This window comes from Dama dama, chromosome 27, assembly GCF_033118175.1.
Source record: "Dama dama isolate Ldn47 chromosome 27, ASM3311817v1, whole genome shotgun sequence".
Lineage (NCBI taxonomy): Eukaryota > Metazoa > Chordata > Mammalia > Artiodactyla > Cervidae > Dama > Dama dama.
In genome coordinates, this window is record NC_083707.1 from 49787121 (window position 1) to 49812051 (window position 24931).

The following is a 24931-nucleotide window of genomic DNA, read 5'->3' on the forward strand; positions in this document are numbered from 1 at the left end:
CAAACACTCCAGGAGATTCTGATGCATGGTCAAGTTTAAGAACAACTGTAATCAAATAAAAGGTTTTTTTCCTGTTTCTAATCTGTTTGGTAAAAATGCCTTCAGCTTTATTGACCATTTCCCAATTCATATAAGAATAGATACTGAAACTTGCTTTTGTCTACAAACATACTAAGTCTCTTCAGTTATGTCCGACTCCGCAAACCTATGGATTGTAGCCCACCAGGCTCCTCTGTCCATGGGATTCTCCAGGCAGGAATCCAGGTCTGGATTCTCCAGGTAGAAAAGTGTGCTTGGTTAACTGATGAGCCTCCACGATTCAAGACTCAGAATCTACTCCTTCAATTGGTAAAGGCAGAGGGAGCAAGAGAGGCTGTGAGAAGGTCCAGGCAGTGTCTCGTTCCCCCAGCTCCAAAATAATCTGAAGGACCAACCACACTGATGCCGTGTGCCTTACCTGATGGGCTCAAGGCTGTGTGGAGAAATCTGAAGCTATTTTGGCAACTTTCGGCTTCAACAGAATTTCCTCTCATTAAAACCAAGGGGCTCTTCGGGGCTGACAGAGGGGCCTACTGCTACCAGACTGCAGCCCAAGCAAGAATGAAGGGCCTCATCTTTGGAGGCAGGAAATCAAAGCTGGCCCAGGGATGGTGCAGCCATTTAGCTCAACTCCATCAGAAGGACACTTTTACAGAGGAAAGGTGGAAACAGAGAAATGGAGTTCTGTCCCTGTAGTGTGGTTCGCTATAGTGAGACCTAAGTTTTGGAAATATCTCTGACCCCGCACTAGCATCGGCTGCTCTGAGGCCACCGTGGGTGGGGGAGGTGCAGGTGGTGAAGACAGAGACTGGACCCGCCCTGGCCAGTTCATGCCAACTCAGCGAACAATTTTCTGAGACTCTTCAACGGATTATATGTTGTCACAGAGCATTTGACTCTATCTCCCCCCAAAAGACAAAATGTCCAAACATTTTTGGGAAACAGGGGGATCTTTTATCTAGGTTGGAGAAGACTCTTGAGAGTCCCTTGGACTGCAAGGAGATCAAACCAGTCCATCCTAAAGGAGATCAGTCCTGGGTCTTCACTGGAAGGACTGATGTTGAAGCTGAAACACCAATATTTTGGCCACCTGATGCGAAGAGCTGACTCATTTGAAAAGACCCTGATGCTGGGAAAGATAGAAGGCAGGAGGAGAAGGGGACAACAGAGAATGAGATGGCTGGATGGCATCACCGACTCAATGGACATGGGTTTGGGTGGACTCCAGGAGTTGGTGATGGACAGGGAGGCCTGGCGTGCTGCGGTTCGTGGGGTCGCAAAGAGTTGGACATAACTGAGCGACTGACCTGAACCTCACCCCATGGGAACTACCCTCCTGATTCAGTGGGGCCTCACCGTGTGGGAAGGATTCAGTGGGACACTGATTTGCTGACATAGGATGGCAGGAGGGGAAAGGACACCAGAGATGGCTGTAGACAGGGAAGGACTGTCATGACACTGTCCGGCAGAGTCAAGGGACAAGGAAGACATGAAGGGAACACTCTATCCAATACCGGGAACCTGGGCTTCCAGGTCTGAAGATTCCCAAATCTGCGGTTTTAGGGGCACCTTTGACAAATTTCCCTCAACAGCAGACAATGGGTTCTCAGAAAGAGGTGAGACTGCTGGCCACGTGAGTGACCTCCAAGAACTCTGTGACCAGCCACGTGAGGCTGGACACTCAGCAGTCTTACTGCCAGCAGAAGGAGCTCCAGCCAAGGAGGCTATGGACATTGGGATGGCTTTACCTCCATGATGGGACTGGATGCCAGGACCTTCTCTTCGATGTTGGTGTCACTGGCCGAGCCACTGACCGTGGTGAAGTAGCGCATGGCATACTTGGCCGACACCGTCTTGCCGGCTCCAGACTCCCCGCTGACTATGATGGACTGGTTCTTCTCGTCTCTGAAAAGGAAAAGGCCCTGGTCAGTTGCTGGCCATGGAAAGGCACTCTCGCCTTCCAAGGACCCTGTTGACAAGGGCCTGAGCCCAAATTAGGGATAAATGTGAGGGATGGCGTGGAAACAGCCCAACTTCCTTCATACATTTGCACAGATCTGAAAGTGGGAGAAAGAAAGGAGTTCTGAGAAGGACTTACAAATGCCACATACCCTATTTTATGACCCAGAGGAAGGGGGACATATGTATCTTGGACTATCTGTAATCACCCATAAGTTGACCTTGGGGATGACGGGCAAGAGCACCATCACTTTGTTCTACACACATTAGCTTTGCTTCCATTTCAGCTAGAGAACCCAGGACAGGAATAGGGGCAGTAAAAACCACCTGATTTTGAACCTCACACCCACTGGTTAGCTGTCTGACTTTGGACAAGGTAGTTTACTTCTGTGACCCTCAGATTATCTCAGTCCAGTCTCTTACGACTTTGATCTCCAACCATGCTCACTCTCTTCCAAGTGGTCACCTAGACTTAGGGACCACCTAGGTCTCTAATTCATCCTAACACTCCTGCCAGATTGAGTGTCTGAAGCACAGCTCTAGGTGTGCTTTCCCCACTCAAAGCAAGGTAACTACCCATCCCTTACTGAATCAAGTCCAAAGTTCTTAGTTGAACGGTTGAACCCCATCACAATGCACATCTCAACACTAAAACCTCTGACAAGCATGGGCAAACTACGGTGCTAAGAACAGAACACTGGCCCTTTGGTCTAAAGATCTTGTCTGAGTTCTGGCTCTGCTATTGGCAGGCTCTTTGTAAGCCTTAACCACATTAAAGAGGATATCATCTTACAGATTTGCTGCAAGACTATATGAAACGATCTCTACATTTCATATAAGATGAGGGTATTGCAGTCCAGCCAAAATGGGCTGCTTGTCAGTCTCTCCAACTGCACACTTTCCCACCACTGCCATTTATGGTTCTCACTCTACCGGAAATCACCAGCAACTTACACCCTTCCACTGAAACCCGACCCACGTCCAAAGCCTGACCCATCTCAGGCATCCCAGCAGGCAGTTATTTCTCTGCCTTCTGAAGTCTCATGTCACCTGATTTGTGCCGCTTGGAAGGCACTGTCCCATCTCACCTCACACTGATGTCAGGCCCTGCGTGGTCATTTTACTTGCTGTGTGACTTTGGGTCACTTCTTTTCTTTGGACCTCTGTCTTTTCATCTTGTCAAGTACACGGTTGCAACTTGGGACTCCCCCAGTGATTTTAATCTGTCTCTGACATTTGATGATTCCATGATCAAAATTGTAACAGGAAGTATGGGTGCGGAAAAGCTCTGTTTCAATTTTCCATTACTTAGGGTTGGCTATGGGGGAGATACTTACTAAGTACGGAATTCTACCCAATATCCTTCAAAAACACAACCAATATATTGGGCTCCATCCATTCAGCCCAATTACAGACATGACTTAGCCTACTACTTGGGTCTGTTTGCTTTTCAAGAAATCCTTTTCTCCTGAGCCAGGTGAGGTTCCCTTTACAGGCACACCTTGGAGATACCGCAGGTTCATTTCCAGACCACCACAATCAAGCAAATATCCCAATAAAGAGAATATTGCAATAAAGCAAGTCATGTGAATTTTTTGGTTTTCCAGTGCAGATAAGTTACATTTACACTATAATGTATTTTATTAAGGGGCTTCCCTGGTAGCTCAGAGGGTAAAGAATCTGTCTGTAATGCAGGAGGCCCAGAAGGTACATAAGAGCATTATGCCTTAAAAAAAAAAAATGCACATACTTTAATTTAAAAACATTTTATTTTGGATAAAAAATGCTAAGCACTCTCTGAGCCTTCAGCCAGTTGCAGTCTTCTGCTTGTTGGGGGTTTTACTGCTGACTGATCAGAGTGGTGGTTGCTTAAGGTGGGGGTGGCTGTGGCAATTTCTTAAAATAAAACAACAATGAAGTCTGCTGCAGGGATAGACTCTTCCTTTCACGTGAACACTTAGAAGCCAATGTAGGGTTATTAATCGGCCTAATTTCAATATTGTGTCTCAGAAAATAGGGAGGTCTAAGGAGGTAGGGAGAGCCTGGGGGAACGACTAGCTGGTTGAACAGTCAGAACATATAAGACATTTATCAGTTACATTCACCCCCTTACATGGGTGTGACTGGTAGCACCCACAACAGTAACAATATCACATCAAGTATCACTGATCGCAGATCATCATCACAAATAGAAATAGTGTGACAAAGTTTGAAATATTGCAAGAATTACCAAAATGTGACACAGAGACTTGGAGTGAGTAAACGCTGTTTGGAAAAAATGGTGCTGATAGATTTGTTTGGCACAGGGTTGAAACAAACCTTCAGTTTGTTTTTAAAAAATCTGTCAAGCATGATACATGGGAGGGCAATAAGGTGAGTTCTGCCTATATTTAGGGAAACTAACCCACAGCCATGGCATTTCATACCCTGAAGCACCAGCTGTGACTCAGGCCCAGGTTGTCCCCAGGAAGGCAGGAAACACCCCTGAAGGCCTGGGCGTCAGGCAGCAGCACAAGACTCCCAGGTTGGGAACCAGCCGCTCTCCAGCCCCCACGCAAAACACCAGCAACCAACAAGTCCACCTCCCATCCCCCTGGGCTCACACTGCATCCCCGTCTTGGACACCTGAGAGGCGAGATTTAATTGCTGCTCAGCCTCCTGCTCGTCCAGTAAAAATTTCCCACCAAACCACTGCAGCACCTGGAGTTCCCCGAGCAAGGCCAACCTCCTCTCCATCCCCATATCTGGGTGGGGGCCCCGGGGAGGGGGGGAAAGGGGGTGGGAAAAGGTGGATGTCAAGGCACCTGAGGTCCCCACTGCAGAGCACTGATCAGCCAGGGAGGCGCTGCAGGGCCTTTGGGGACATCGTGCTGAAGTGCAGTCTTGTTTGGGTTTTCTGCAGAGAAGACACCATCACCCTTGGCCTCCCGACCAGCAACAGGCACAGAACCATCAGGAAGCACTGCTTCAGCTGTCTCCGACTGAGGGAAGCCCCAGAGGAGCTCCAGATACACCACCCAGCTGTGATAACGAGGCCAGCACATCTCTGGACTTGTGTGACATCAGTACCCTCACCCTGGAAGCCCTGCTCTAAATGCCACCATGCGGTCACACACCAGTCACTGAACTGAGAGCTCCTGGAGAGCAGGCACTGGCTTTAAACTCGAACCTGCAGGATTTCTAGCACCAAAGACTCTCCATCACTCCCCGTTCCCCCACCCAAGCCTTTTCCGTGTTAAGGGCCACCAGCCTGCACTCACCTACTTCATTCAGGAGCCTGGGCGTCACTGTGGATTCCTCCCTTCCCCTCAAGCCTGTGTGTCTCACTAAATTCACCTCCCAAGACACTCTGCTCTGTTCTCTGGACCTCTGAGTCCCAGCCATCATCTCTAACAAGCATACAATAACAGCTTTCTAACCCTTGCTGTCATCCTCCTGTAATATCAACACATCCTCCTTAGATGACCTTTTGTAGTGAATATGGGGTCAAACCTCGCCCCCTGCTTTAAGCTGTCCAATGGCACTCCTCTGCCCTCTAAGACCCCAGCTCCAGATCATGTTCAATACTCTCCATGAAGGAGCACCTCTCTTTCTAGCTTGATCATGTGCCACGCTTCTCTTTGTTCACTCCGTTCAAGCTACAAGGGGCTACTTCTTTATTCCTTCCTACTTTATATCTGCTTGAAGCTATTTCAGTTCAAACTGATTTTCCCTTCTTTGATCTCACAACTCTCAGTGCCTGGTACTCAAACTGCCTTACGGCTGCTCACACATTACTACTTTTCATTGTAATTAACTACCACCACCAATTTACATTTAGCTATGTCATCCCTGCTTCAGTCAGTTCAGTTCAGTCACTCAGTCATGTCCGACTCTTTTCAACCCCATGGACTACAGCACGCCAGGCCTCCCTGTCCATCACCAACTCCCGGAGTTTACTCAAACTCATGTCCATTGAGTCAGTGATGCCATCCAACCACCTCATCCCCTGTCATCTCCTTCTCCTCCTGCCTTCAATCTTTTCCAGCATCAGGGTCTTTTCAAATGAGTCAACTCTTCGCATCAGGTGGCCAAAGTATTGGAGTTTCAGCTTCAGCATTAGTCCTTCCAATATTCAGGACTGATTTCCTTTAGGATGGACTGGTTGGATCTCCTTGCAGTCCAAGGGCCTCTCAAGAGTCTTCTGTTTAAGACTCACAAGACTACTGGGTGCCAGTCTTCTCAGTTTTAAAAATCCACTTTAATAATATCAATATTAAGATATCCCTGTGTTTTTATTTTATCTTTTGGCCGTGGCATGCAGGATCTTAGTTTCCCAACCAGGGATTTGAACCCATGCTCTCTGTAGTAGAAGCTTGGAGTCTTAATCACTGGACTGTCAGGGAAGTCCCCCAGTCTTCTCATTTTTAACAAGGATAAAAATGAAGCTTGGCAATAAATGCTGGAGAGGGTGTGGAGAAAAGGGGACCCTCTTACACTGTTGGTGGGAATGCAAACTAGTACAGCCACTATGGAAAACAGTGTGGAGATTTCTTAAAAAACTGGAAATAGAACTGCCATATGACCCAGCAATCCCACTTCTGGGCATACACACTGAGGAAACCAGATCTGAAAGAGACACATGCACCCCAATGTTCATCGCAGCACTGTTTATAATAGCCAGGACATGGAAGCAACCTAGATGCCCATCAGCAGATGAATGGATAAGGAAGCTGTGGTACATATACACCATGGAATATTACTCAGCCATTAAAAAGAATTCATTTGAACCAGTCCTAATGAGATGGATGAAACTGGAGCCCATTATACAGAGTGAAGTAAGCCAGAAAGATAAAGAACATTACAGCATACTAACACATATATATGGAATTTAGAAAGATGGTAACGATAACCCTATATGCAAAACAGAAAAAGAGACACAGAAATACAGAACAGACTTCTGAACTCTGTGGGAGAAGGTGAGGGTGGGATGTTTCAAAAGAACAGCATCTGTACTATCTATGGTGAAACAGATCACCAGCCCCGGTGGGATGCATGAGACAAGTGCTCGGGCCTGGTGCACTGGGAAGACCCAGAGGAATCGGGTGGAGAGGGAGGTGGGAGGGGGGATCGGGATGGGGAATACGTGTAAATCTATGGCTGATTCATATCAATGTATGACAAAACCCACTGAAATGTTGTGAAGTAATTAGCCTCCAACTAATAAAAATAAATTAAAAAAAAAAAAAAAAAAACATGAAGCTTGGGAAGACCCAGGGATATTCCTAGAGTTCTCAGCTAGTAAGACACCAAGTGCAAACTTGAACACAGACTTCCTTAACCCCAAACAATTTCTCACTGGGGTGTGCTGTGACACTCTATACCACCACTACAGTGCCTTCATGTGTAATCAAGCATCCCTTGGTGAATCCCTCCAGTAATTCCAGCCTTGAGACATTAGACAGGAATCAGGTGTCAGTGCTGGCTGGCTCAGCATCACCTCCTTAGTTAAAACATCACTTCTTTTAGGGTGGTCAGAAGCCCCTCCCTGACCATCCCACCTTCTTGGCACTCAGCATACAGTTTACTAATACTTTCCTTATCTACTTAGCACTCCTTCTATCCTTGTCTTCCCATTAGAACGTAAGTTCCATGATGGCCAGTCTCAGATGCAGGGCTCAGATGGACAGGCCAGTGCCTGGTTTGTGTCAAGATAGCAAGGGCTATCACTGATGGTGGTCATTAGAGGCTGAGGCCACAGTGCCCCCTAGAGGTGTACAATTTACAGCCTGGAAACCAAACTGTGGTTCCTTCCCTGAGTTCCTTCTCCGGAGCTCATCAATGGGAAAGGGGCTACCTGTGGGAGGCCCAAGCTTCAGAGAGGTGCAGCCCTTGTTCCGTGGACTGGGCACTCCCTGAGAGGCATGAAGAGGTGGGAACAAGACCTGCCAAAGCCCCTGATACACAGTGAAGCTGCAAAACAGGAAGGAGGGAAAGCCCGGCCTTAGCCTCGCCCAGCAGAAAGGACAGCCTGTCTCTGAACACACATCATTAAGTCCCTCCATCATTTCCCACTCCAGTAACAAATCATCTGAAAATTTAGGTGTGTCAGTAGAATACAGTCTAGTCACTAATGGGATAATCAATCTATTGTTTCTTGCCTGTCTATGTCTGTCTAGTCTGTAATTACATTTTCAACACCATCATCACAATGCAGACCATCTACTATGGTTAAAAAAGAAAAAAAAATCTGCACCAGACAATGGGGATACAAAGAATTTTTAATCAAGAATTTCTGTTCAACACAGACATTTGTGTCAGTACCATGGACAGAGTTAATAACTGGGAGACATGCTAGGAAGACAATTAAAATGAATCTTAGCAGCATGCCAGCTTAAAAAAAAATGATAACACTATATATGGTATGATATTTTCTCTAGGACTCAACAATAAAAAAGAAACACGATGCCTCGGGATACAAACACAATTATATTAACACAAAATAATCTCAAAACCCCATTAGAGTGGGAAAGTCAGGAAAAGCCAGGTAGAGGGCAGAGTCATATTGGGAGAAAAAAAAACTGGGTTCTATGGGAAGGGAAAAGTAAGGTTTGGGGACAGAGATAAGTTAGAATGGAGGTAAAGTTAGGTAAAGCTATAGTTTCTCCAGAAATCATGTATGGATGTGAGAGTTGGACCATAAAGAAGGTTCAGTGCTGAAGAATTCATGCTTTCGAATTTTGGTGCTGGAGAAGACTCTTGAGAGTCCATTGGACTGCAAGGAGATCAAACCAGTCAATCCTAAAGGAAAGCAACCCTGAATACTCATTGAAAGGCCTAATGCTGAAGGTGAAGCTCCAATACTTTGGCCACCTGATGTGAAGAGCCGAATCATCGGAAAAGATCCTGATGCTGGGAAAGATTGAGGGGAAAGGGGGAAAGGGTCAGCAGAGGCTGAGATAGTTGGATGGCATCACCAACTCAATGGACATGAATTAGAGCAAACTCTTGGAGACAGTGGAGGACAGAGGAGCCTGGGGCGCTGCAGTCCATGGAGTCACAAAGAGTTGGACACAACTTAGCGACAGAACAACAATAAGTTAGGTAAGAAAGATACAGAAAATTAGAGTGAGGCCATTTGGGGCTCTAAACAGAGCCTCACAGTTACAGTGAGCCTAAAGTTAAAGATGTTCTTCCAAGGTTGGGGCATGAGAAAGAACCATTCTGCTGTGAGAAGGGGCTGGGCCAGAAAGTGCCAAACCAGAGATCCCATAAACCCAGCCAACAAGAAAGCCAGGTTCAATGTGGCAATGAGGAGATATGCCCTGGGCAGCTAGAGAGAGGGTGCCTATGTCTGGGGCCCAGGCAGGCTTGGGGTGTGAGGGAGGCACAGCAGCATCCCTGAGCATCTCTGCCATCAGGCACCAGTGACCTACCTGCCACACATTCCCCTCTCCCAGGCAGGGCTGTGTGCTCACAGTCTAGAAATCAAGTCAATCGGGAAGGCAGCCATAAATATTCATGGAAAACTGCTTAATTGGTAGTTAGCAGTCAGAGTCCTAAGTGCCTAGTCAATAAGATGAAATTGAACCTTCTGACAACGCGGGGGCTAAGTACTTAGCGCATTTCATATCCAAGTATCATTTTTCCACTTCAGTCTCACAGTGGCCCTCTGGGTGCTAAGTTCTATTTATAAACCTCCTAGGTGTAGTGTGATACAAGTAGCAGTGAAATGAATCCGTCTCCTTCCACTTTCTTGCTGTTCCCAGGAGAGGCTGTCTCCTCTCAGATGTGAAAGGATCACAGAAAGGACCTCTGGGAACTCAGTCAAGCCCACCCCTCACTGGAAGATAAGCAGGGCAGAGTGAGACTGAAACGGGGTGGGGGTCTCCTCGGTGTGGATGGAGATGTCCCAGCATCTCTGCTCTTAAACTGGAAGGGCTGGAAGATGAGCCTGAAGACCTCCTGCTAGTCCTGAACTCTGATTCAGGATCCAGGTTATAGTTGAGCTGTGCGGTATATTAATAAATAGTTCATATCAACTGCAGGTACCTGCTAATCTTGAAATACCCCTGAAAACTCAGAAATATATGGGTTTAGTTAGCATATTAAAAAGCAGAGACATTACTTTGCCAACAAAGGTCCATCTAGTAAAGCTATGGTTTTTCCAGTAGTCATGTATGGATGCAAGAGTTGGACTATAAAGAAAGCTGAGAACCAAAGAATCAATGCTTTTGGACTGTGGTGTTGGAGGAGACTCTTGAGAGCCCCTTGGACTGCAAGGAGATCCAACCAGTCCATCCTAAAGGAGATCAGTTCTGGATGTTCATTGGAAGGACTGATGCGAAGCTGAAACTCCAATCCTTTGGCCACCTGATGTGAAGAACTGACTCATTTGAAAAGACCCCGATGCTGGGAAAGATGGAAGGTGGGAGGAGAAGGGGACGACAGAGGATGAGATGGTTGGATGGCATCATTGACTCGATGGACATGAGTTTGAGTAAACTCTGGGAGTTGGTGATGGACAGGGAGGCCTGGCGTGCTACAGTCCATGGGGTCGCAAAGAGTTGGACACGACTGAGCAACTGAACTGAACATCAGAGGCAAGTGTTTCCTGTGATTTTATACTTAACAGAATGATTTGGTTAATGTTATCTTGTGCTGTGCGTAGCTGCTCAGTCGTGTCCGACTCTTTTCGACCCCCTGGACTGTAGTCCCCCAGGCTCCTCTGTCCATGGGGATTCTCCAGGCAAGAATACTAGACTGGATTACCATGCCCTCCTCCAGGGGATCTTCCCAAACAAGGTATCACACCCAGGTCTCGCACATTGCTGGCGGGTTCTTTACCGTCTGAGTCACCAGGAAAGTCAAATGTTATCTTAGTTGGGGGTAAACTATGATGTACACTTATCTGTACCCTACAGGGTGTGTATGGGTGTTAGTCACTCAGTGGTGGCTGACTCTTTGGGACCCCCTGGACTGTAGCCCACCAGGCTCCTCCGTCTAGGGGATTATCCAGGCAAGAACATCTGCAGTCCCAAATAAACCCTTCTGAAGCTCTCTTCCACTTGGTGCTGGGAATTACTTTACAGTAAAGGAACACATCTAGGTAATATTCAGGTAAAAAGGCTTCTCGTGGGTCAGCAGTCTAGCTCGGTAGTATCTGAAGCCAGGTGCATCTGAGCACTTCAGTCTAAAGCCCATCCTCTTTCTCTACACTGCACTTTCTCTGCCAGGCTACCAGGAGATACAAGGTCTTCTTCGATTTCTCTTCTAGATCTGGCCTCATCCATTCCTCTTTTAAATTTAGGACAGCCCTGCACGACAATTTCTGCATCTCCTCTCACCTCTCTCAGTTGCCTCTAACATGATTGCATCTTACCTCGTTGCTACAGATACCACCCCAAAGCTGTCCACTCTCAGATTTATGCCCCAACCCAGATCTCTCCCAAGAGCCAAGCAGATATGCGCAGCGACAGTGACACACAGAGGCTGCATAGCTCTCCCCTCAAAGCCTCCACACCCAGAACCAAGCTCCCCAGCCCGCCTCCAGTCTGCTCCTCGTCCTTCTCCTCAAGCACATGGCTTGGCGCCCCACACGGCAAAGAAAGGGGGATCTGGGAAGGGCCTTTGACTCTTTCCGGTTCCTTACACCACCAGGCAAAGTTGACTGCATTGCCTGGATCCTCTTTTTAATCCATTCCCCTAAGTCCTGTCCCTCATCCTTTCTCTCCTGGATCCTTTCACAGTATCATAACTGGTCCTCCTCTGCCTATGTCAGCCCCTACTCAATCCATTCTCCTCATTGCCGCTGGAAAGATATTTCCAAAACACTCATTTGAACATACATAAGTCAGACGTGAGTTCAACCCCTGGGTCGGGAAGATCCCCTGGAGGAGGGCATGGCAACCCACTCCGGTATTCTTGCCTGGAGAATTCCACAGACAGAGGAGCCCAGCGGGCTACAGTCCATGGGGTGGCGAAGAGTCGGACACAGCTGAGCAAGCCCGCACGTGGGTCCCACTGAGCCCCTCTCTTGAGACACTGGGGCCTGTGTCCGCACCAGCACCTGCAGCACCCCGGGCCCTTCGTGATTCATCCCAAGAGGCACTCCAGGCAAAGGCGCCAGGCTGAGGAAAGGGCAAAAGAGAGAAACGATGTTCAGGAAGAGGTGAAGTTCAGCGCACTCAGACCCCAACAGGCAAGTCATGGCCTCTGGCAACGACTGGACTACAAAGAACCATCACATGTTCATCAGCCCTGGCTGCACACTAGAAACACGTACATGTGGAGCTCAGGAAACTCCCCCGATGGATTCCACAACAGATCACCTGGATCACAACCTCTGGGGGTAGAGCCCAGATATTTGTTTTTCTTTTTTTTTTTTAATTCCACAAGGATTCTGATGTTCTGCTACAACATTAGTTCTGCTAGGATTAAGAACCACTGCTCAACAGCTTAATTAAATGGGTCATGATTCAGGTACTTGTAGACATTCAAATACCTTGTAACTTATTCATGGTTGCTATTAGCCTAATATCATGTAACACTGACCTTAAAACAAAGACTAACTTTAAGAGGCTAAACAGTTCGTAATGTGTGAGTCTATTAACCGTTCTTCTTGGCTGCAAACTATAGGAGCCTTTACATGTAACTCTAAGTTCCAGTTAATGGTTTATTACAGATCACTTAGAAATCAAAGCAGAGTGTCCTCATTGACTAGATTTACGTTACTGACACCCACCCAGTGGAAACAACAGTGCAGACTGGCCAGCACTGGAGCTAGAAGCACACAGACGCCCAAACACTACAGAGCGTGCCGCTGCCTGCTGTGCCCATTCGTTGGGGAAAATCAGCAGCTTCACTCTGTCTCCCACTTCAAGTGTTCCGCACCCGGGATCTACAAATTCCCAACCTGCCCATGAAGAGAATCCAGGGGGATCCGTGAACTTAAATGGAATAAAAAGCACAGCTCTACTTAGTTTTACTAAATTCTAACAATTTTAACATGTCCGCCAATTAAGAATATAGCCAAATGTGAAATCTAAAAAAAATTACACAAATGAACTTATTTATAAAAAAGACACACAGACACAGAAAACAAACTTATGATTCCCAAAAGGCCAAGTGGGGAGGGATACACACTGGATTAACAGACACACACTGCCATATGTAATATAAGCAAGCTCCTACTGTATGGTACAGAGAATTATATTCAATATCTTGCAATAACCTATAATGGAAAAGAATCAGAAAATACCTATATACAACAAGATCACTTTGCTATATACCAGAAACTAACAAAACACTGTAAATCAGCTATGTTAGTCACTCAGTCATGTCCAACTCTTTGCATCCCCATGGACTGTAGCTTCTATCCATGGAATTCTCCAGGCAAGAATACTGGAGTGGGTAGCCATTCCCTTCTCCAGGGGAATCTTCCCAATCCAGGGACTGAAACTGGATCTCCTGCATTGCAGGCAGACCCTTTACCATCTGAGCCATCAGGGAAGCCCCAAATCAACTCTACTTCAATTTAAAAAATAAAACAAAAAAGAATACAGTCAAAAACAGGGAGCAGAATTAGCAGAACCTGTGACTTTGACACCATATTATATTACAGTTGCTGCAGATATCATTAAATATTTACACTCATCACTACTTCAAAATTATGGTTATTATTAGATCTGCCACTAATGCATTAACCATGCCTTATATTTACTCTATCACAAACCCCTAAAATAATTTGATAAGTTCAGTATGATCAGTCCTTTGCAATTGTACATATTATATTTGATACATTTAAATGTTTCACATGGAACAGAAATGGTTAAGAGTCCCTTATTCCCTTTTAAAAATGTCTGTCCTTTCCTGATTGCAAAACCATGCCTCTTTGCACAACATTAATAACAATGACTTTCAAGGAAACCATGCCTACATTTTGTCAGTCCTGCTGCATTTTTCAAGGGCCAATAAGAAGCATCACTAAGTGTGCTGGTGGAGGTGGGAGGTAGATTTCAGAGACTCCTAGGATAGGGGGCAAGGTTCTCTCCACTAGAAAACATTGTAGTTCAAGTTGGTATATAAACTTTCAGGCCTCAAAGCTCACCAGAAGACTAAAGGACACTCTCACAGTGTCTGCATCTTATTGCTCTGAATAGTCCAACATTGCCCTTAGTGGGGCAAGGATTTTGAGATGTACTTTCTAGTAAGTTCCTGGGTGATGCTGATGCTGCTGGTCTGGGCACCCAGCATCATCATCCCTTGGCTGGTTTGAAAGTTCATGGTTCTCTCATGTGGCCATGAAATTATACAGCGCCTGGGCCTGAAGCTGAATCTGCCTTGGTTGTTCTGGGGAGTCTATTCTAGAGGGGAAAAAGCTGGCTCAAGAGACAGTGTCTGCGGATCCATCTTCCCCCTCCAGCTGCTACAAAGGCTCTCACAGGCCCCCATTAGAGAGGCTCTCACAGGGTTTAGCTTCTTCTGTAACCTTCATCTCCTAAATGCAACCACCCCAGCCTCCTAGCCCAGAAACTGTTTGTCCAACCTTTCACGTATGAGACACTCAGGATCGAGTGGATGTGGGAAAGCGCTGGGCTGTGTTAGCAGCTGACAGGCCCCAGGGCAGACTGAGGACAAACCAGAGGCTGGTGCCCAGAGGCATTCAACAGTTCACAGTGAATGAACACGCGCTCTAAGTGAAAAAAGAGAATGCAAAAGATAGTCTGGCTATGGAAAGGTACTACTAATTGCAGTCATTTGTGTCAGCTACTTAATATTTATGGCTAAATTATCATGTAGCACAATGATTATGAACATCATTAAACATATTAGGCTAATTCTGCTGTGAGCTTTACTCAGCTATAAAAATAAAGGCTCTATCTTCACAGTGTTTTCCCTACACAGCTTAAAAAAGTTAGACCACTGAGGGCACAAGCTTGGACATTCCAGCCCAGCACTCTTTCTATGACACAAGGGCCCTTCAAACACATCATGTGTTCAAGCACATGAGAGGTCACTTCATAAGACAATCTGCTTCAGACTGAAGGCATTCAAGCAGAGACAGAACTGACCTCATAGCTTAGTAGATACTGTTGGAATTATCTACACAGAACTGCTGGGCTCAGAGCAAATGCACCTGAATGGTAGCTCTGGTTATTTATCAGTAGCACACTCACTCGTGGGTTTCTTTACTACAACATCCCAAGTCTGTGGGTCCTGGAATACTCAGTGGGTCTCTAACCACTTCTGAGTCCTCTAAAGAAAGACTCAGTTTCATGGGCTGAAAGACCTAATAATGGAAAGCAAGTCAATAATTCATTATGCTGTCAGGAAAACTCGTCGCTTTCAGAAATATCCCTAACAAAAGTAAAATTGAGAAAGGCTTCTCCCTTCTCTCAGCCTACACTTTTGATGCATTCTTAGATTTGTCTTATCTTGGAAATGCTACTTGCAGGTCTAAATGTGCCAGCCCCACTCCTCTGAGCTCAGGCAAGGCATCTTCCCCACCCGCATCCACTCTGTGAGCTGTTAAGATGGCAGATGAAACCATTTTAATGGGATAGGGTGCTCAGGGCCGGTGCACTGGGATGACCCTGAGGGATGGGATAGGGAGGGAGATGGGAGGGGTGTTCAGGATGGGGGACACATGTACACCCATGGCTGATTCATGTTAATGTATGGCAAAAACCACTACAATATTGTAAAGTAATTAGCCTCCAATTAAAATAAATAAATAAATTTTAAAAAGTAATAGATGAACCGACTACAGCTGACCCTTCAGCAACAGGTACGAACTGCATGGGAACACAGACATGCAGATTTTTTTTTTCAGTGGTAAATACTACAGTATTGCAAAGCTCATGGCAGGTTAAATGGGAGCACCCACGGACAGCAGGGGCCAACTCTAAGGTATATGTGAATTTCATCCGTGCAGAGAGTTGGCGCCCCTAAACCCCACATTGTTCAAGCGTCAACTGTACACTTATATCAAGTTCTGAACTTCTGCAACAGCAGCTTCAGGCCCCAAATCGACTACCTTCTAGAGAGGATCACAGGACCTGCAGTTACAGTGCTGGGTGAGAGAGTAACCGAGATCTTTAACAGATAGTTCCTACTGATTGCTCACTTCCCTGCCCTCTTTCAAGGCCTTTTTATATTGCACAGATGCAAGTGGCCAAGAGTTACCCAAACAGAAAACCTAGGTAACAGGGATGATCAAAGTTCACAGCAGTCAATGTCAACTCTACCTTACAACACGATCACATCTACAACTTCAGTTTACCCTCCTGCTGACCATGGGAGGCAGGTGAGGCAACACTCTTCCACCCACTTTCCAGGCCCAATAACCTGTACAAAGTGGAAGAAAGTAGCTTACCCAAAGGCAGGGTTTCCTTGGCAAAGTGCCATATGGCTCCTTCCCCCTCCTCAGTCAAGCCCAGCCAAGGGTGTGGCACTCAACACTCCCCACAGGATACAGCGTACATGCCCTCTGATGGGGTGGTGGGTGAATGTGGGCAAGAACCCAAGAATTACAGTTCAACTTCCAAATCAGGACTCTTTAAGCCCAACTTTCAACTTGAGTGTCTACAAACCTCTCAGCAGTCAAAAGGGGAGGGAAAAAAAAAAAACCATGATGTTGGGAAAAGGGGACGCAGCTGCCCACCAGTCAGGTGGCGATTCTTTACTACATACCTGCATGGGGTCCCATTTTGAGCTTTCCAAGTAAATACAGGAAAACAGCTCCCTTGAGGAACTGACATCAGAGGGACACCCAGCATACCCAGAACAAAGGACAGCGATTGTGCTGCAAAGTAGAGAAGAGAACTCCAACAGTCTAATCCAAGAGGGCTGAGACCCGGGAGAAAGGCCCCTGAAGAATCTTGTTAGATGTCAATGTCGACTGTCTTGAGGTTCATCTTTACCAACAGCTAGAAGTTTTCAGCAACGGAAGAGAAGCTCAGAGTCAGGAATTGGCTGTGCAGTGGCTTCACGGGATGACAACTTAGAAAAGTTTCCCCTTGTCTTTCCTTGAAGGACAAGCTGGGGGGAGGAGAAACCGTTCAGGGTAGTTTATGAAAAAACCTTCCTTGTTGCGGGGAAAAGAATCATATGTTACAATAAACTTCCTTTTGTGTCAAAAATTCAACAATGTCTCCCTACAAGCAGAAGGACTGTTTTAATGCAGCTAATTGACTTTGGGAAGATTTTGAGTTCTGAATATTCGCAGGCTTTTAGGGGCTGGGTAATTTAATTAAAGCAATCCTCAAATACTCTCAGGACCAGAATTTGCTTGCTGTTCAAATAGTTAAAAAAAAAAAAAAAAAGAAAGAAAGAAAGAAAAATACATTCTAGGCTTTAATAAAGCTTAAACGCTGTGATCTGGCTGTTTTTAGTAATGGTTGTGAAAAAGTCCCTCCTCAGTTGCAAAAATCCCAAATGGGGGAGTCTTTTTTAGTGTTATTTTTAGTGTCATTTATCAAGATCCACAGGAGTTTTAAACTGTAAGTTACAAACACTACTTGAGCAGCAGGTGTGCTCAGGGAGAGGGAAGCCCAGCTTCCGGGGAGTGAGTTACCAGCTGTCTGTGAGGACCCAGGAAGCCACATGTATCACCTCACCTACTGGAGGACTCCTCCCTACACCCCCGCTGCGAGTGAGTGTCACCCGTGGAAGGACGTGCTCCTGTTGGAAGCAACACATTTTCTTTCCTTCTCTGATCTGAGTACCTAGATTGTGGTCCACCCCATATTCATAAAACGCTGACCCAGACCATCCTAACATTCTTGTTGATACCACGGTCTCCTCCGGGGCCTGGAAGTACTTACTACAAAGCTCCAAGGCTGAGTGGCTTACTTGGTCAACCTGCTCAGCAACCACAGCCTGGCGCATTTTGCTGAGTCATGTTCAGGCTTCTCGACTCATGGAAAAGGAACACAGGGAAAAGGCCAAAGATGAGAGGTGTCAGGCAGTCGGCAAGGCCTTCAGAACCCAGGAAAGCAAGTTCAGAGAGCCGACAACCTCGAGTTTGAGATGTGCCCTTCCGCCCAGCTGCTCAAGTGTTTCTTCTTTAATCCTCTTCTCTTCTGGCTTCATTTCTTTGCTGTGCCTGACTCTCAGGATCTAGTCCTATATGAACCCAAGACCTAAATGTTTTCTTCTTAAATCCTTGTTTTATACTTAATGAAGCTTAAATTCACAAATCTGGCTTACAGCTTGGAGAAACCCTCTTTTAAATAAAAAGATTTATATGCATATTGGTTAGCATGTATGGTACTGAATTCTTCCCCAGGTAGTGTATACCTACTGAACTACAAACAAATGTTTTTGGACAGGATTCTTCACAACATAGTATTATTCACAGTATTATTCATAGTATTATTCATGGTACTATTCACAGCTATCTCCCTGTTCTCATCCCACCTGTCTCAACCTTATTTATCAAGACTAGTATGATGATATCAGGTGTTCCGATCTAAGAAATGTAGTTCCTGCTCATCTTCTCTGTAAAATAGCATCTCTACATCTGCTTTCTGCTTTTTATTAATTTGGGGGGAGGGGTAACAACTTTACTGAGATATAATTCAAGTATCATATGGTTCACCCATTTAAACTGTATAATCCAATGATTTTTAGTATGTTCACAGAACTGTGCAACCATCACCAAAATCAGGGCTTCCCTGATAGCTCAGTTGGTAAAGAGTCCGCCTGCAATGCAGGAGACCCCAGTTCGATTCCTGGGTCACGAAGATCCATTGGAGAAGGGATAGACTACCCACTCCAGTATTCTTGGGCTTTCTTTGGGGCTCAGCTGGTAAAGAATCTGCCTGCAATGCTGGAGACCTGGGTTCGATCCCTGGGTTGGGAAGATCTCCTGGAGAAGGGAAAGGCTACCCACCCCAGTATTCTGGCCTAGAAAATTCCATGGACTTATACAGCCCATGGGGTCACAAAGAGTTGGACACAACTGAGTGACTTTCACTTTCACCAAAATCAACTTGAAAACTTTGTCGTCATTACAAAAAGAACATTCCCAATCCCTTCCCATCAGGCCCCTAGTCCCAGGCATTCACTAATCCACTCTCTGCCTCTCTCTATTCTGAACTTTCCTATGAATGGAACCATGATCTTTTGACTGGTTTATTTCATTTAGTATGATGTTTTCAAAGTTTATCCATGTTGTTGCATGTGTCGATTCTTCACTCCTAATTTTTAAGGTCAAACAACATTCTGTTGTATGGATATACCACTTCTGTTTTTCATTTCTCAGTTGAAGGACATTTGCATTGTTGCCACTTTTGGGGGCATTCCAGGTAAATAGAAATATTCATATCCAGTGTTTAGTGTGAACATGTTTAAATTTTTCTTGGTTATAACAGTAGCTTTGCAGATTTTCTTGAAGGATATGAAAAGGATATGAAAATCCCCTTCATTGTGAGCTCATCAAAATCTACCTGTTGTGTCAAAAGGTGAGAGCAACCGCTTCTCGGCCTTTCGGGCTAAGATCAAGTATAAAAGGTGAGACAGCATACTATTCAGGAACGATTCCAATCTCTTCAGTCCCTAATAAGTTATTTTTGGTGCCATTTTTAATCAGCTAAGATGGATTAATTAAATTCCTTAATTCTGAGGTATTTAATCTGACAAAACAGTACACCTTTTATGTCAAGTATTTATCAACTGCTAAAAAAAAAAAAAAAAACTGACTGATTTGACTTTAGTAACTCCTAAAACATACCACAATGTTAAATTTTCAATTTTGGAAAACTTCAAGCATCTCTTAACATACGATCTGATCTGGGAATTGCAATATGACTATTCAGATAGTTCTTCTGTTTCTATCATCCAACCCCAAATATGAGTTCAAATGGGCTGCTTTTAGAGTGGTTTTCTCCACCTTCAGTCACTCATATCCTTTTGCTTAATGACACTTCTACCCATGTTAGTCTACTTTCCTTATGACATGAAAAACTTTACATTTGCATGTAGCATGTTCCTTTAAAAGATACATTGATTGAAAACTTACATCCATGCAAAAACCTGCAAACTGCTATTTCCAGCAGCTTTATTCATAATTGCCCAAACTTGGAAGCAACTAAGATGCTCTTCACCAGGTGAATGGATAAACTGCAGCATATTCAGAAAATGGAATATTAATCAGTGCTAAAAAGAAATGGGATATCAAGCCATGAAAAGACATGGAGGAAACTTAAGTGCATATTACTCAACTAAAGAAGCCAATCTGAAAAGGCTTCACACTGTATGATTCCAACTATATGACAGTCTAGAAAAGATATAACTATGGAGACTGTCAAAAGATCAGTGGTTGATAGGGGTGGTGGAGGATGAATAGGTGAAGCAGAGAGGACTTTTTAGGACAGTGAAAATACTCCACATGACACCATAATGATGGATACGTGTTATTGCACATTTGTTCAAACCCACAGAGTATACAACACCAAGAATTACGCCAAGTATGAACCCTAAGGTAAACTACAGGCTTTATGCAGTTATGATGAGTCAATATAGGTTCATCAATTGTAACAAATGGACCACTCTTGCAGCGGATGTGGATAATGAGGGAGACTATACATGTATGGCTGCTGCTGCTAAGTCGCTTCAGTCATGTCTGACTCTGTGTGACCCCATAGATGGCAGGCCACCAGGCCCCGCCGTCCCTGTGATTCTCCAGGCAAGAACACTGGAGTAGGTTGCCATCTCCTTCTCCAATGCATGAAAGTGAAAAGTGAGAGTGAAGTCGCTCAGTCATGTCTGACTCTTCGTGACCCCATGGACTACAGCCTACCAGGCTCCTCCGTCCATGGGATTTTCCAGGGAAGAGTACTAGAATGGGTTGCCATTGCCTTCTCCAATACATGTATGGGGGCAGAGGATATAGGATAAATCGCTGTACATTCCTTTCAATCTTGTGAACCTAAAGCTGTTCTTAAAAAGTCTTAAAAGATGTTAATGTTTTAATTTCTTAGGTTTTTCACTCCTGGTACAGTTTAAAACTCATCTCTTTGAGGCCATGTGTTTGAGAAAAGTCTCACATTCATCATGAAGGGTCAAATCTGATGATTATCTTGGTCAAGCACAAAAAGCATGGGGTGTGAGGTCATTCTCAGTTCATATCAACACACACACACACACACACACACACAACACCCCCAGAAAAATCTGTGAGTCTGACTAGGGCTGGCCCGGGGAGCTGGCCCTTCCACTGAAGGCTAAAAGGAGCACTGGCCTTGGTGTCTGGGGCCCTAGGGTCTCCTAGGCCTAGGAGGGCCTAGCCAGTCTCCTCTCCTCCTTCGCACTCCATTTCATCTTCTGTAAAACAAACAGGCTAGACAGAAAAATATCTAAGCACGCTTGCAGCTGTCAAAGTCTGATTCTCTCTCTCTCTCTCTATCCCACTTGTGACAAGTGCAAGGGAACCTGGGTGAGAGACTATAGCCACCGACCAAGCAGAGGGGTCAGATCCACTGCGTCTTCAACACCACACTCCTGCTCACCAAGGCACCTGCCACAGGCTCCCTGGAAACGCTGCAATGCCATCGCCACCCCCTTAGCCTCTGTCCCTCCGGAGGCTCAGTCATCTCATCTGGCTGCTCACCCGCCTTTGCACCAACTGTGCGTCAGTTAATTCACAACACACACAGCAGGTTCAGGTTCAAGCTTTCTTTTCCCCAAGTACATGTGACTTATTCCTATCTGGGGATTCCCTGGGCACATCTACATTATGAGAGACATTAAAGTCCACATGTGATTCATCCAACATGTCAGTACCTACCATGTGCTAAGATAATAGGAATCTTTGCACTGAGAGGAAAAAGCCTAGAATAGTTCAACTTCCTGACACCATGTCTACCAACCTTCCTGCAGCATCAGCACCCAGCTTTTCTCTGCTTTTTCTCCAACAACTGGAGAATCCTACCTTCTCGGAGGTAAACGTCAGCATCTTGGCTCTGGATCCCACCCCCATGTCTTTCAATATTCATTGGAAGGACTGATGCTGATGCCAGCTGAAGCTCTAATACTTTGGCCACCTGATGCCAAGAGCCGACTCACTGGAAAAGACCCTGATGCCGGGAAAGATTGAGGGCAGGAGGAGAAGCGGGTGAAAGAGGACAAGATGGTTGGATGGCTTCATCGACTCAATGGACATGAGTTTGAGTGAACTCTGGGAGACAGTGAAGGGCAGGGAAGCCTGGCGTGCTGCAGTCCATGGGGTTGCGAAGAGCTGGACATGACTAAGTGACTGAACGACAACAACTCTTCAGAGCTAAATTTCAGGGTCTTGGCCCTGGATCCCACCAAAGCTGGTACTGTCTGGGATTCCCAGTTATCCCCTTTCTCTGTCTCCTCACCCCCTCCCAACTGTCAACCTCTCTCCCCCAGCTAGTTCCTTTCCATCAGAATTTTAACATTCTGAAACCATTAGAAAAGAAACATGCACAAACACTTCTTCCTCCCCTGTAGCATAGGGGGTGGACTTGGGAGTTAAAAAAAGAAACACATGCAAGACTGAGGCTCCTTCAGAGGCCGCAGCAGTAACCCAAATGGAAGATGAGACCCTAAACTCAGCCCATGGTGGTAGAAATTGAAGGCATTAGACTCGAGTTATATTTGAAAGTTGTGACATACAGGACATTTTCTCTTTCAGATAACACATGTATTTTAATAGTTTTTTTTTGAGTCATAGCTGAGAAATAGGGTAACATTTTAAATAAAGTGATATGCCAAGGAGACAGATATTTTTACACAGGAGAATCTTTGGTCAGCCATCTAGTTAATATTAAATAGTTATCATCTACTCTGAGAATTTAAAGGGCTGCAGTCATCTCCAGGGCAGACACTTTGGTACCCAGAGCATTCTTTGGGTTCACCTGGAAGTTGCCCACATACACAGAGATGGGGTACATCAAATGTGCAGAGAAATGATAAGAAAAGGGGAAAAGCAAAGACAGTATTTGCTTGAGACCCACTGCTGGCTCTGCACTCTAGAGTACATATATGGGCATCCACCAAGGATGAATTATCTCCTGCTCTATGGTCATCCACAGAGAACAGTCAGGCATCCAACAGGGCAGCTCACACAGCCTCCCAGCAGACACCGTCACGCAGCAGTCATGAAAACTTCCCATCGGATGGATGAAGCAAATTCATTAGCACAAGCCCAGCCCCACTGCGGGAATTCTGCTACAAACCCAGGTTCTCCAGATTCAGATACACAGACACACAGAAGGGGACAAAACAGCAGGAGCCCTGGAGCAACAACAGAAGAAGGAATTTCAGCACCGGTTCTGCCTCTCACGAACTTGGTGACTTTGGTCAAGCCCCTCAAAGCCTCAGGTTTCAACAGCCTACCTTTCCACACTCCTTGAGTTTCAGTGGGGAGCCATGAAGTAAGGGAGACCAAAAAAACCTGAAAACTAAACGGCAGTATAAACGTGAGTGTTACAAAGAATGTTAAAGATCATGTTGAGCATTTTGGGGCAGAGCAATGGAAGGCAGGATGGGAAGCAATTCTTGGATGCACAGGACTGCCAGGCCCATTGCAGGCTGCTCCTGGTTCCTAAGTCACATCCGGTCAAGGCGGTAACACCATCAGTGCACTGCCTAATTAGTGGAGGACTCCACACCTCCACCCCATTTGTGCCTAACAAGACTCCTACCTACATTTCCAACTGCCCCCAAGAAGAAGGCACAAACCCCATCACCTATAAGGGGTGATCATCACTTCCTTCAGGTTCTTCTTCCTCCACCAGCTCTCCAAATGCCCAGTTTCCTTGGGGTTAGATTCTGGGAACTTGTCTTAAAAATCTCTCCCAGAATGACATCATCCATTCCCAAGGCTTTAAGCCCCACCTATAGGCTAAGACTTCTCTCAATTCCATCATAGACTCAACCACTAGATAGCTTTATTTGGATATCAGGGGTGAGGGATCATGAATGAAACAGTTCCCAAATAAAAAGCGCCTCCTATACCCTTCCCCCATCTTTCTGGTCTCAGCAGGTATAACTTCTACCTACCCAGTTTCCCAAGCCATAAACCTAGGAAACATCTTTTCCAGGGAGCCAGGGGACCAGAGTGGCCAAGAGCATGGGGTTGGAAATTAAGGGGCCCAGGATCACATCATCCCTGCTAACTGCCAGCTACGTGCCTTAGGCAAGATGCGTGACTTCTGTGGTTACACTGACAAACCTATAAAATTGAGTTAGTGTCGCAATAACAATAAAGTACTGCTCATACCTCATTTATGATCTTAAGGAACATTCTATGTTGTTATCATGCATATCAACCAAGTAGGAAAAGACTTGAGACACACGAATGCACTTTTCTCTTTTACATCTCCTTTACATAGCATTCTCCTTCCTCAACTCAAGGCATTCATATGTATCCCAATGATTAGGATTGTTATAACAGGAAGGCAAAGACAAAGGGTTTCCTGGTGGCTCAGATGGTAAAGAATCCACCTGCAATGCGGAAGACCTGGGTTCAGTCCCTGGGTTGAGAGGATCCCCTGGAGAAAGAAATGACAACCCACTCCAGTATGCTTGCCTGAAGAATTCCATGGACAGAGGAGCCCGGCAGGCTACAGTCATGGGGTCACAAAGAGTTGGACACGACTGCTCCACTAACATATACTAAAGACAAAGGAACAGTGCCAAAGTTCACCTTCTGACTATCAGAACATGATTTCTGAGTACCTAGCAAGGTAATTGTCTTGGAATTCTGCTTGCTATTGAGAAATAAGTTAAAAGTTTGTTAAATTTCCACTCTGAAATCAAGAGCCAGGCTTAGGGGAAAGTGAACATTGGTTTCATTGTTAAATCACAGACAAAGAGAACTCGGGTTGTGAAGTGAGGGGAACTGGGAGAAGCTTCTGGTAACCTCTATGCTTAAATGGACACTGCCGCTTAGCAATGTGATCTGGACAGGGTCTACAAC

At 45.6% G+C, this 24931-nt stretch overlaps 1 protein-coding gene across 2 annotated transcripts in view; it reads right to left on the reverse strand.

Moving 5' to 3' along the window:
* Positions 1–24931, reverse strand: part of MYO5B (myosin VB) — a 342213-nt gene that overhangs the window by 140231 nt on the left and 177051 nt on the right. For both annotated transcript variants that reach the window (XM_061131126.1, XM_061131125.1), the window contains exon 5: positions 1788–1944. In XM_061131126.1, coding sequence (XP_060987109.1) covers positions 1788–1944 — 157 coding nt within the window. The remainder of the gene's footprint in view (positions 1–1787; positions 1945–24931) is intronic.